The sequence below is a fragment of the Dromiciops gliroides genome, chromosome 2 (assembly GCF_019393635.1).
Source record: "Dromiciops gliroides isolate mDroGli1 chromosome 2, mDroGli1.pri, whole genome shotgun sequence".
NCBI lineage: Eukaryota > Metazoa > Chordata > Mammalia > Microbiotheria > Microbiotheriidae > Dromiciops > Dromiciops gliroides.
Window position 1 is genome coordinate 427,305,115 of NC_057862.1, and position 12,744 is coordinate 427,317,858.

The window sequence follows — 12,744 nt, forward strand, 5'->3', positions numbered from 1 at the left end:
ATTAGATTTCCTGGCATTTAGAGGGAATCTTGGATTCTGTTTCAATATGGAGAGTTAAGAAATTCTGTTAGATGGAAGATGAATTTTTCCCCAAATCACTTCCACCAGGTGGCGGCACAAGCTGGCATCCTGCAGTGTAAGCTGTGGAGGCGGGGTTGTCCAGAGGATCCTCTACTGTGCCAGGGCTCTTGGGCAGAAAGAGGAGGAGATTGTTCCTGACACCCAATGCCAGGAGCTACCTCGCCCAGAGGAACAAGAGCCCTGCAACCTAGATCCTTGCCCACCCAGGTCAGCAGCCCCTGCAAGGAGAAGGGTTAGTCAATCCAGGTGCCACCTTTCAGAAAAGACATTACCAAGCTGGAGTATTCTGAAGAGAGTGACCAGGATAGTGAGGGGACTGGAAATCATGTCATATGAGGACTGCTTAAAGGAACTCAAGTTGATTAGCCCAGAGAGTAGAAAGCCCGGTGGGCACCTGCTAACTTTTTTGGAGTATGTTATTATGGAAGCGGGGGTGGGGGTGGGGTCCCATTTGTTCTGCTTGGCCAGAGCATCTTTTTTTTTTAAAGTATTTCATTATTTTCCAGTTACATGTAGAGATAGTTTTCAACATTTGTTTTTATAAGATTTCCAATTTCAAATTTTTCTCCCTCCCTCCCCTCCCTCCCCCCTCCCCTAGACAGAAGGTAATGCTATATAAGTTATATATATATATATATACATATATATATAATGACATTAAACATACTTCTATATTAGTCATATTATAAGAGAAGAATCAGAGCAAAAAGGAAAAACCTCAAAAAAAAAAAACCAGCACCAAAACCAAAAGAAATAGTATGGTTCAATCAGCATCCATATTCTACAATTTGGGGGGGGGTTCTGGATTTGGAGAGCCTTTTCTATCATGAGTCCTTTGGGACTTTCTTGTAGTGTTGTATTGGTGAGAAGAATCTGGTCTATCACAGTTGATCAACACATAATGTTGATGATACTGTGTACAATGATCTCCTGGTTCTGCTCATCTCATTCATGATCTTCAGTTCTGCTTATCTCACTCATCATCAGTTCATGCAAGTCCATCCAAGTTTCTCTGAACTCCTCCTGCTCTTCGTTTCTTACAACACAATAGAATTCCATTACATTCATATACCACAACTTGTTCAGCCATTTCCCAATTGATGGACAGCCCCTCAATTTCCAATTCCTTGCCACCATAAAAAGAGCAAATATAAACATTTTTGTACATGTGGGTCCTTTTCCCTTTTTTATAATCTCTTTGGAAAAAAGACTCAAAAGTGGTATTGCTGAGTCAAAGGGCAAGCACAGCTTTATAGCCCTTTGGCCATAATTCCAAATTGCTCTCCAGAATGCTTGGATCAGTTCACAGCTCCACCAACAATGCATTAGTGTTCCTGTTTTTCCACAGCTTCTCCAACATTGATTATTTTCCTTTTTTGTCATATTAGCCAATCTGATAGGTGTCAGGTGGTACCTCAGAGTTGTTTTAATTTGCATCTCTCTAATCAATAGTGATTATTTAGAACATTTTTTCATATGGCAATAGATAGCTTTGATTTCTTCATCAGAAAACTGCCTGTTCATATCCTTTGACCATTTCTCAATTGGGGAATGACTTGGATTCTTATAAATTTGATTTAGTTCCTGATATATTTTAGAAATGATGCCTTTATCAGAAGTACTGGCTATAAAAATTGTTTCCCAGCTTTCTGCATCCCTTCTAATTTTGGATGCGTTGCTTCTGTTTATACAAAACCTTTTTAATTTAATGTAATCAAAATCATCCATTTTGCATTTCATAATATTTTCTCAATAGCATCTTTTAAAAATGCATTATTATTATTATTTTTATTATTTTTAATGAGGGGTAGGTGGAGTGGAGTTTTGCTGTAGCAATTGGGTTAGCTTCATTGCCCAAAGGTGAATCAACTTTTCTAGGAGCTAGTGAGATCCCCATCACTGGAAGTCTTCAAACATTACTATATTATTGGGGATGTGGTAAAAGGATCTTTCTATTCAGACATGGGTAATAGCTATGGTTCCTTCCAGCTCTCAGAGTCCAAGATTCTGAGCACATCCTTCTGAACAACAGGATAGCTAAATCCTCTGCCTCTGTTTGAACGGTCTTTTCTTTTCGATGTAGGTGGAAAGTAATGTCTACCAGCTCATGCTCAGCTAGTTGTGGTCTGGGCACAGCCATGCGCTCGATGATCTGTGTGCAGCCAGACCATGGAGAGGAGGCAGAGGTGGAAGAGGGAGCCTGTGCCACCTTGGAGAGGCCCCCAGCTAGCATCCCTTGCATTATAGCAGATTGTACCTACCAATGGCATTTCAGCGACTGGACAGAGGTATTCACTTTAGCCAGCTTTGGAGTGCACCCTGGAAAGAGGAAAGGGTATTTGTGTTTTCTCTTCCAGCGTCTTTGAAATATTTGTCATGATTCCCTTCTGAAAAAGCTTGAAGAAAAATTCAACCCAATTTGTAGCCCTGTGTCTGTGTGGGAACTTGGGCCAGCACCACTGGGGTCTCAACGCTGGGCTGAGAGATTGGAACTGAGAAAAGGGAGGGTCCACTGTAGCACCAAGGATAGTTGGTGGGCCATGGCTGTACTCAGGGGTCCAAAAGCACAGATAAATCCAAGGTCAGGGCAAGCAACTGGGTGTGAAACCAGGCAGACAGATGAGAATCAGGAAGTGCCATGAACCAGTTCAAAGGTAGGGCAGCTGGTAGGAAATCTGGGTCCCCACAGGAAGCAAAGGCAGAGATGAGAAAGCATTCCAGGGGTCAGCTTCTGATATATTTCCTGTTGGGGCAGAGACCAGCCCCAGGACTTAACCACTTGAGTGCTTGGAGGTACAAGCGGGTTGCTGAAAAGTCCTTAGAGGAAATAGGGACGTGTGCACAGGCAGATCCTGACACCCTGGCCTTTTCCCTTTAAGGTGTTTGAGTTTTACACTTTAGACATCTATTTGCCATATATCACAACTGAGCCATCCTTTCCATTACAGTGCTCTGCCTCATGTGGGAATGGAATCCAGCGCCGCCATGATTTCTGTGTCAGACCCCACCAGATCCATACGCCAGTACCTGCCGTCTTCTGTCAGCACATCCCCAAGCCTGTGACAGTGAGGGGCTGCTCAGCTGGGCCCTGTGAGAGGCAGGTGATCCCCAAAGTGAAGGCACAGGAGGAAGCTACTACTACCATAAGCCCAACAACAGCAGCTCCTGCTCTGACCTTTGAGAGTCCCCAGAACAGAGCCCTGGCTGTTCCCAACAACCCACTTTCTTCATCTATTCAACCCAAGGAAGCCCTGAAGCAGGAAGAGAGCACTGGCAAGTCTAGTTATGTTTTATTTCTTTTTTGATCAGTTGGAATCTCATCTGGAACTGCAATTCAGATGGATGATAGGCTTCACAAGGGACAGACACTGCTTCCTCTGTGGCTAAGGGGAAAGCTTGAAGACCAATTATTTTCTTAACTGGTTCTTTGAGAACCAAGAGTTAACTAGGGGAAGATGAGAGAAAAGGGAAATAGGAGAGTGTTAGGGCAGTAGCAGCTACCTTCCCAACCCAAAACATACCCAAAATTATACTTTGCCGAGGAATCAAGAAGTGTGGCCACACCACATTGTGGTACATGGGAAAGAACTGAACTTAGAGTCATTCCTTCAGAAGGAATTTCAGTTCTGTTGTGAACTGAGACAAATCACAGAATCTGTCTGGACCTCAGTTTCCTCATCTTTAAAATGAAGAAATTACACTAGATGACTTCTAAGGTCCCTCCCAGTTCTAAATTGATAATACTATGCATCCTAATCTATGGATAGACCTTTAAGTTGTGATATTGGTTAACATTAAAGAATCATCCAGGTAGCATAGTACATAGAGACTAGGCCTGGAGTTAAGAAGACCTGAGTTGAAAGCTATCCTCTGATACGTGTTGGCTGTGTGATTCTGGGCAAGTCACTTCTGGCTCATTTTCCTTACTGTCAAAGGGGATAATAATAGCACCTACTTTCCAGAGCTGTAATGATCCAATGAGATTATGTCTGCAACGTCCTTAACAATGCCTGGCACTAAGTAGGTATTTAATAAATGTTTTCTCCCCTCCCTTCCCTTCCCCTCCTCTTCCCTTTCCTTCCCTTCCTCATAATACCAACCCAAATGGAGACTTAATGAAATCCTAAATAATGAGTGGGTCAAAAAATAAATCATAGAAAACAATGAATCATTATGTGAAAGATAATGATAGTGATGAAAATATACCAAAATTGTGGGGACACAGCTAAGAAATTATATGCCTAAAGACATGAATTAACAAAATAGAAAAAGAGAGGATTAATGAAATGAATGTAGTTTTAAAAATTAGCCAACAAATAAGCAAATCTAAAACCAGCACAAAAGAAGAGATAGTAAAAATTGGGAGAGAATAAACTGGAAACCAAAAACACTATAGAAATGATAAAACCAAAAGCTGGTTCTTTGGAAAAATTAACATTGATAATAGCCAACCTGATTAAAAAGAGGAGGGCAGAAAGATCAAATCAATAAAATAGCAATATGAAATCACAACAAAACCAGAAAGAATTTTTTTTTAATTATGAGAATATACTGGGGCAGCTAGGTGGTGCAGTGGATAAAGCACCAGCCTTGGATTCAGGAGGACCTGAGTTCAAATTCGATCTCAGACACTTGACATTTACTAACTGTGTGACCCTAGGCAAGTCACTTAACCCTCATTGCCCTGCAAAAAAAAAAAAAAGAAAAAAGAAAGAGAATACACTACACAGTTCTATATGCGAAGAAAACTGAGAACACAAGAGAAATAGAGGGATACTTTCCAAAATATAAAATAACCTAAACTAACAGAAGACAAATAGAGATCTTGAATAATCCAATCTCAGGAAAGGAATTAGAAGCAGCTTTAAAGAAACTACCAAAGGAAAAAACTCCTGGTCCAGACAAATTCACAGAAAACTTCTATCAAACTTTTAAAGAATGATTAGCAAATACTACCCAACTTATTCTCAAAAAACTGAGAAACAAAGCATTCTTGTATGAATTTAGGATCAGATTCCTTTTATAAGACAAATGTAGTTCTAATACCTAAACCAGGAAAGGATAAAGCCCAGAAGGAGATTTTAATGTTATTTGTTTTGTTTTGGTTTTGGAGTTTTTTTGTTTGTTTGTTTTTGCGGGGCAATGAGTGACTTGCCAGCATCACACAGCTAATAAGTGTCAAGTGTCTGAGGTTAGATTTGAACTCGGGTGCTCCTGAATCTAGGGCTGGTGCTTTATCCACTGTGCCATTAGCTGCCCAAGTTAATGTCATTAATGAATATCAACTTAAAAGCATTTTCTCATAATGCCTACTTACCAAATATGAAAAAAAACAAAACAAAACACAATGAAAACTATTTCCAGGGGTACTAGGGAGCACATCAACACTGTTTCTCTGAGCTCTTAATACAGTCAAATGCCATCCGATTCCCTATTCCTCTTCTTTTCCTCCTATCCCTCAGCTGCACATGTGATCATCATGGGGTTCTGCTCCCTTTTTAGGTACCTGTGGAAAGCAATACCTTGGGCCTACAGGGATCATCAACATGACTGGCATGCAGGTGACCAAGTGTGCAGTAGCCATCGGTCGACCTCTAGGGGAGGTGGTGGTCTTCCAAGTCCTGGAGAGCTCCCTCAACTGCAGTGTTGGTTTGTTTGGGTGGTCATTTAGCTTGTTTTGTGCCCTCTGTCTGAAACTTCTTTCCATGTCTTTCCTTGCCTGTGCATATGCACATCCTTACACAAATTTAGGCTCCTTGAGTCTGAAATTTTTTAAGGAGTTCTGCTCTAGCTTGGCGTGCTTAGGACATTCTGGCTGAGAGTCCCTGTAAAGGGGACCATTTCCTGTCTGCTCTGCTATTTCTCACTCCATCACTGAAGCTGAAATGACAGAACTGGTCTTGATGACAAAGAAGCCCTTTCCAATGTCTCTGATATTTCCCCAACCTTAGATAGAAAGGGGAACAGAGCTGTGCTACCAGATAATGAAGTATTGCTGAATTGCTTGTGATTTTGAGGGGTCAACCAGCTGGAGCTGGAACCTGTGTGGTCTCTTACTTACAAACCCTCAATCAGGCCTTAAACTGAGGACTTAGTACTGTCCAAATCTCACTTCACTGCCTTATTTTAGGGGAGATGCTGCTGTTTTGGGGACGACTCACCTGGAGGAAAACCTGCAAGAATTTGGCAGGTGTGACATTCATCTCCAAAACCAACACTCTGATGGTGAGACAGCGCCTGGTATTCCCAGGAAATGGGGTGGTGCTACAGTACTGGAGCCAAGCAGCCACAGAAAATTATCACAAAGGTATCAGGGAAGATGGGGAAGAGGGGGGATAGCAAGTTAAAGCCAGCTTTTTTGTGTCTTGAGAGCCAATTGTTAAAATTCCAGTGTGTCAGAAATTGGCAAAAAAGAACAGAATCAGGGCTTGATTTATTGGCCTGTTGATTGTCTAGACTTAAGAAAGTGACAGAGAAAATATTTATAATGCAGATGAGATTTTTAGCTAGGACGGAAAGGATGCCATGAAATTCAGTAGGTAGTGTTGAGGAGAGAGAATGTTCCAGGCATAGAGGATATCCAGAGAAAATGCCTGGAACTGAAAGCTGGAATGCTTTCTTCATAGAACAACCAGGAAACCAGTGACTCTGGATCAAAGCATGCAAGGGGATTGAAGTGTAAAGTGTGAGGAGGCTGAAAAGGTAGGAAGTGGTTACATTATAAAGGACTTTGAATAGCAAACGGAGGTTTTTGTATTTGATGCTAGAATGGATATGGGGGTCACTGCAGTTTATTGAGTAGGGGAAGAAGGAAGGGGTTTTGACATGGTCAGATGTGCACTTTGGTGACTGAGTGGAGGATGGATTGGAGTGATGAGGTGAGGCAGGCTGATCCACCAGAAAGCTATTGAGGCATGAGGAAATGAGGGTCCTGCACTAGAGTGGTGACAATGTCAGAGGAGAGGAGGGGAATCTGAGAGATGCTGCAAAAGTGAAATCGACAGGCCTTGGCAACAAATTGGATATGAGGTGGGGGTGGGGTGAGATAGTGAGGAATCCAGGCTGACTCCTAGGTTGTGAGTCTGAGGGACTGGGAGGATTGTGGTGCCATCTATAATAATAGGGAAGTTAGGATCAAGGGAGGTTTAGGTGGAAAGAAAGAATTCTGTTTTGGACATGGTGAGTTTAAGATGTCTACTGGATATCCAGTTTGAGATATCTGAAGGCCATTTGGAGATGTGAGACTGGAGATCAGGAGAGGTTGGAGCAGGATCCATAGATTTGAGAATCGTCAGGTTAGAGATGGTCATGGAATCCATGAGAGCTGATGGGATCACCAAGGAAAGTAGTATAGAGGGGAAAGAGAAGAGGCCCCAAGACAGAATTCTGAGGGACATTGATGTTAGGGGACATGATCTAGATAAGGAGCCAGCAAAGCAGGCAGAGAAGGAGCAGTCAGGTAGGTGGGAGGAAAACTAGAAAAGAGTCATGTCCTGAAAACCTACAGACAAGAGAGCATCCAAGCAGGGAGGGGAGATGAAACATTTCTATATTTGTGATTTCATTGTATAGGGTATTCTCAGTAAGGAAGCCTCCTCTACCAATGCAGATTAGTAAGAATCTGTGACTCGTCCAAGTCACATAACCAGTATGTTTCAGAGATGGCACTTAAACCTCTTTTGGATGCAAACATTTTATCTACTATGCTGGACTGCCTCTTATAATATACATATAAACAAGTATAATACATAGTACTATATGATAAGTACATGAAAAGGGGGCCAAAAAGTGATACGTGAGATCCAAGGGAGAATGGTTGTTACCCACAGAAAGGATATAAGAGAACCTCTAATGGACTTCTCCCTCACACATTTTGGCCCCCTAAACTGATGACCCTTCCGCTTAAGATTGGCTCTAAAAGTTAGGTTGGGCCAGGACACGTCAGAGTCCTCTTACTGCTTTGCAGGCCACTGGAGCCCTCTCTGTTCTTGTGTTCTATTGTGTTTTTCATATTTTCAAAGCATTTATTTGTATGCAATTGGTTTACCTTCCACCCAATTTTTCTTCCCCAGAATGTGATGTGCAACTCTTTGGTCCTAGAGGGGAAATAGTGAGTCCTCCATGGGACCAGGATGTGAGAAACCAAGGAGGATGTCGAGTCTTCATCAATGTGGCTCCAGAAGCCCGGATAGCCATCCATGCCCTGGCCATTGATCTGGGGACAGAAGCTAATCAGACTTCTGACAGCTATATTTTGGTGAGAACTGAGTGGATTCTGATTTTCCTGAGTGTCTTAGGTACTGTTATGTCCCAGAGGGAGGAAGCTGGACTAGATCAGTCAATCATTTGACAAGCATATGTTAAATACCTACTATGTGTCAGGCACTGTGCTAAGTACTGAGGACACAAAGACAAAAAAATGAAACAGCTCCTACCCCCTCAAGTAAGGTTTCCCCTTGGTTCTCCAATTCCATAGTAATTTCACTTTATTTTACTGGAAAATGGGAGAGTTAGAGAAGTTGATTTCCAAGGCCACTTATAGTATTAAAATTATATATAATATACTTTATTCATTCAACAGACATTTTATTAAAAGTCCCTAGTGTGTGCATAGTACTACTGGGCACGGATTCTAGTCAATGAAACATCAGTGAAAGAAAGGAATTTCAGACAGGAGTTAAATAGAAAGGCTTTCCCTCATTTTACTCAAATTGATTTAAAGCATAATTTAAATGCATTTGAACCCTAGTTTAACTTTATTGTCAGTGGATGAGTATAACATGCACATTTTCCATTATTATGAGATAGATATGGAAATTAAGAGGGACATCATCTGACCCATGCCCATGATACTGTGCATTTTTTTTTTGTAATACAGTATATCCTAAACCCTGAATAAGGGTCTTAATTAAGTAGTACTTTATTTGTATTTAGCAGTGCTGCTCTTAGGACCAGGGATATCGCTTCCTGTTTTAGGATATTGGTATTTCCAGGTTACCATTTAAAGGACTAGGGCCTGGACCTGTGATTCCACTGTTATAGGGAACTCCCAGGTGAGGAAATGTCCTCTCCCAGGCCGACAGCTTCTCTGCAACTTGTAATCTTAGCGCTTTCCTAAGGTACTCAAAAGTTAAGTGCTTTTCCTAGGGTCTTATAGCCAGTGTGTCTGAGGCAGGACTTAACTGAGGTATTCCTGAGTTTGAGGCTGGCTCTTATATACCACACCATGTTGCTGTTGTTTAATTAGTTCTTCAGTTTTGTCCAACTCTTAGTGATCCCATTTGGGGTTTCTTCGCAAAGATACTGGGGTGGTTTGCCATTTCCATTTCTCCAGCTCATTTTACAGATGAGGAAACTGAGGCAAAGAGGATGATATAACTTGACCAGGGTCACATAGCCAGCAGTTGCCTGAGGTCATATTTGAACATAGGTCTTCTTGACTCTAGTCCAGGCACTCTTATCCACCTATCCACTGAGCCACCTAGCTGTTCTAGCACTACACCATATATATATATATATATATATATATATATATATATATATATATATATATATATAGTCTCTCTTGTAAACATGAGAAAAAGCAAACAAAACAAAAGAAAAACTCTTTAAATTTTACAGTAACTGGTTTGAGTTTTCTGTCAACTCCACAGTAGCTTAGTAACATCAGTCTTTTAAAATGGGACACAAAATAAAGAGCTCTTGTTAGAAAGCGGCTTCCATGTGGGCTGACACTCTCATATTCTTTTTCCTTTTAGATTCATGACATGTACAACATGAAAATGGTAACATTCCATGGACAGCAGTTATTCTACTGGGAGTCAGTGGGAAGCCAAGCTGAAATTGAATTCAGTGAGAGCTTCCAAGAGGACCACATCAGTTTTCGGGGTCAATACTGGATCCTTAAGTAGAATGAAGTTTTCATCTGGAAATGGCCTAGGATGGGACAAGTTGACCCCCTTAGGCCTCTGAGAGCTTAATTATAACTCTGCTGTTGACTTCTCTGCCAATCATTTCCCATGTCTGAGCCTCAGCTCGGTCATCTGCCCTTTATGAATAATAATCCACCCCCTGAAAGGGAGTAAGGAATTAAATATAAAAAGAGCCTCTGAGATTGTGGGCCAGAAGAAGCTATTCCACTTTTAAGCTTATTTCTATCTTTGCCACAATGTGTGTCACTCATAGCTCCTTCTTCACCTATATTGCATACAGAGAGGGGAAGGCTGAAATGCCTGGAGAAGCTGCCTTTAAGAATCTCATTAATTAATCCCTTTCACTTGTGGTTTAGGGGTGGCCTCACTCCAATTGTCACAGCCTTTGGGAAGACAGGCCTCACTTTTCCTGAGGGAAGTAGACTGAAAACCAAGAGGACCTGGGTTCTAATTCTAGTTCTACTACTCACTTATGGTGTGACCTTGGGTCACTCTTTGGGCCTCAAAGTTCCAATTTGGAAAATGAGGGTGTTGGACTCTGAAGTTCCATTTCAGCTCCGATATTCTAGGTTGTCCTTTGGGCCCTTTATGACAGTGTCCAGAAGAGGATGTGTCAGAAGTATATCTGAGTAATCAAGGAGAGACCCTGCACAGATGCAAGACACCGCCCAACTCCAACTGTATCAATAAATATACAAAACTGCTTCAATTTGGGGTCCTTCATTTAGATCTAGCTAAACTAACTCCTAAAAAGGGTTACACTAAAATATTTTCTCTTTACGGAGAACAGCAGGGTTTAGGGAGCTGGAAGAACTGTTAATAACAATTTGCATGGGTGCATTACCTAGTTTACTTGGTGCTTTTCTCAAAACAGTTCTGCTAAGTAGGTAGTACAATTAATGCTGGGGATACAGAAAAGAAAAGGGCAGTTCCTGCCTTCCAGGAGCTTACAACCTAATGGAGGAGGGCAGCATACAAAAAGAAGCTGAAAAGTACCTGGGGATGCCAAGAGGCCAGGGGGCATGGTATTCCATGGAGTAAAAATCAAGTCCCTGGGGGCAGCCAGGTGGCACAGTAGATAAAGCACTCCGGCCCTGGATTCAGCAGGTCCTGAGTTCAAATCTGGCCTTAGACACTTGACACTTACTAGCTGTGTGACCCTGGGCAAGTCACTTAAACCTCATTGCCCTACAAAAAATAAATTCAAGTCCCTTTCTGGATTTCTGCATTGTCATGGTGGAATAGCTTGTATAGCAGAATGAAATTTTGAGCTATGCCATGCAGGGTTACCCAAGATGGACAGATCGTAGTGGAAAGTTCAGACAAAAGGTGTTTGACTGGAAAAGGAAATGGCAAACCACTTTTGTATCTTTGCCAAGAAAACTCCTAGGACAGTATCAAAATGCTAAAAGATAAAACATGGAAAGATGAGCCCCTCAGCTTTGAAGGTATCTAACACATAAATGGGGAAGAACTGAGGACAACTAGAAATAGCTTCACAAAGAATGAAGTGGCTGGGTCAAAGCTAAAAGGAAGTTCACCTGGGGATGTGTCTGGTGATCAAAGGAAAGTCCAGTGCTGCAAAGATTAATATTGCATAAGTCCATGGAATGTTAAGATCTATGAATCAAGGTAAGCTAGAGGTGATCAAACAGGAGACAGAAAGTTTAAACATTGACATCTTGGGTGTCAGTGAACTTAATGGATGAGAATGGGTGACTTTAATTCAGATGATCATTACATATACTACTTCAGGTAAGAATCTCTTAGAAGAAACGGAGAAGCCTTCATAATCAATAAAAGGGTGAGAAAAGCAGAACTGGGGTGTAATCACAAAAATGACACAATGATATCTATGTGAATCCAAAGCGAATCATTCAACATCACAGTAATACAAGTCTATGTCCAAGCCACTCGATTCTATGAAGACCTACAACATGTTCCAGAAATAATACCAAAAAAGATGTCACATTCATCATAGGAGATTGAAATGCTAAATTAGGAAATCAAAATATCTTCATTCAGCCTCAATAGTTCTTTTTCTGGATGTGGATAGCATTTTCCATCATGAATCTTTTGGAATTATCAAAGATAATTGTCTTATTCTAAATTACCTGCTATTAAATGATAAAATCTTATCAACCCATCTATCTATCCACTAAATCTGTAGGTAATCTAGACTTGAGAATATCTATGTTTGCCATGCTGGTTGAATCGAAAGCTGGAATTAAGGTTGCTGGAAGAAACATCAACAATCTCAGATATGCAGACAATACTACTCTAATGGCAGAAAGTAAAGAATGAAGAGGCCTCTTGAGGGTGAAAGTTGGCTTTTTTTTTGAGCAATGAGGGTTAAGTGACTTCCCCAGGGTCACACCAAGCTTAGCTATTTTGTGTGTGTGAGGCAATTGGGGTTAAGTGACTTGCCCAGGGTCACACAGTTAGTAAGTGTTAAGTGTCTGAGGTTGGATTTGAACTCAGGTCCTCCTGAATCCAGGGCCTGTGCTCTATCCACTGTGCCACCTGGCTGCCCCCACAAAGCTTAGCTTTAAAAAACAAAAACTGGGGTCATGGCATCTGGTCCCATTATTTTCTGGCAAATAGAGAAAGAAGAAACAGAAGTGATGTTAGATTTCATATTCTTTGGGCTCAACAATCACTACAGACAGCTACTGCAGCCATGAAATTAAAAGACACTTGCTCCTTGGAAGGAAAGCTATGACAGATCTGG

General features: G+C 41.4%; 1 protein-coding gene across 1 annotated transcript in view; it reads left to right on the forward strand.

The window, feature by feature from the left end:
* The window catches only part of ADAMTS13 (ADAM metallopeptidase with thrombospondin type 1 motif 13), a 71,059-nt gene extending 60,337 nt beyond the window's left edge, over positions 1–10,722 (forward strand). Inside the window, exons 26-32 of the mRNA XM_043985097.1 lie at positions 109–288; positions 2,165–2,369; positions 3,030–3,354; positions 5,584–5,730; positions 6,212–6,388; positions 8,154–8,338; positions 9,840–10,722. Coding sequence (XP_043841032.1) covers positions 109–288; positions 2,165–2,369; positions 3,030–3,354; positions 5,584–5,730; positions 6,212–6,388; positions 8,154–8,338; positions 9,840–9,992 — 1,372 coding nt within the window. The 3' untranslated portion in view covers positions 9,993–10,722. The remainder of the gene's footprint in view (positions 1–108; positions 289–2,164; positions 2,370–3,029; positions 3,355–5,583; positions 5,731–6,211; positions 6,389–8,153; positions 8,339–9,839) is intronic.
* The last annotated feature ends 2,022 nt before the right edge of the window (positions 10,723–12,744 follow it).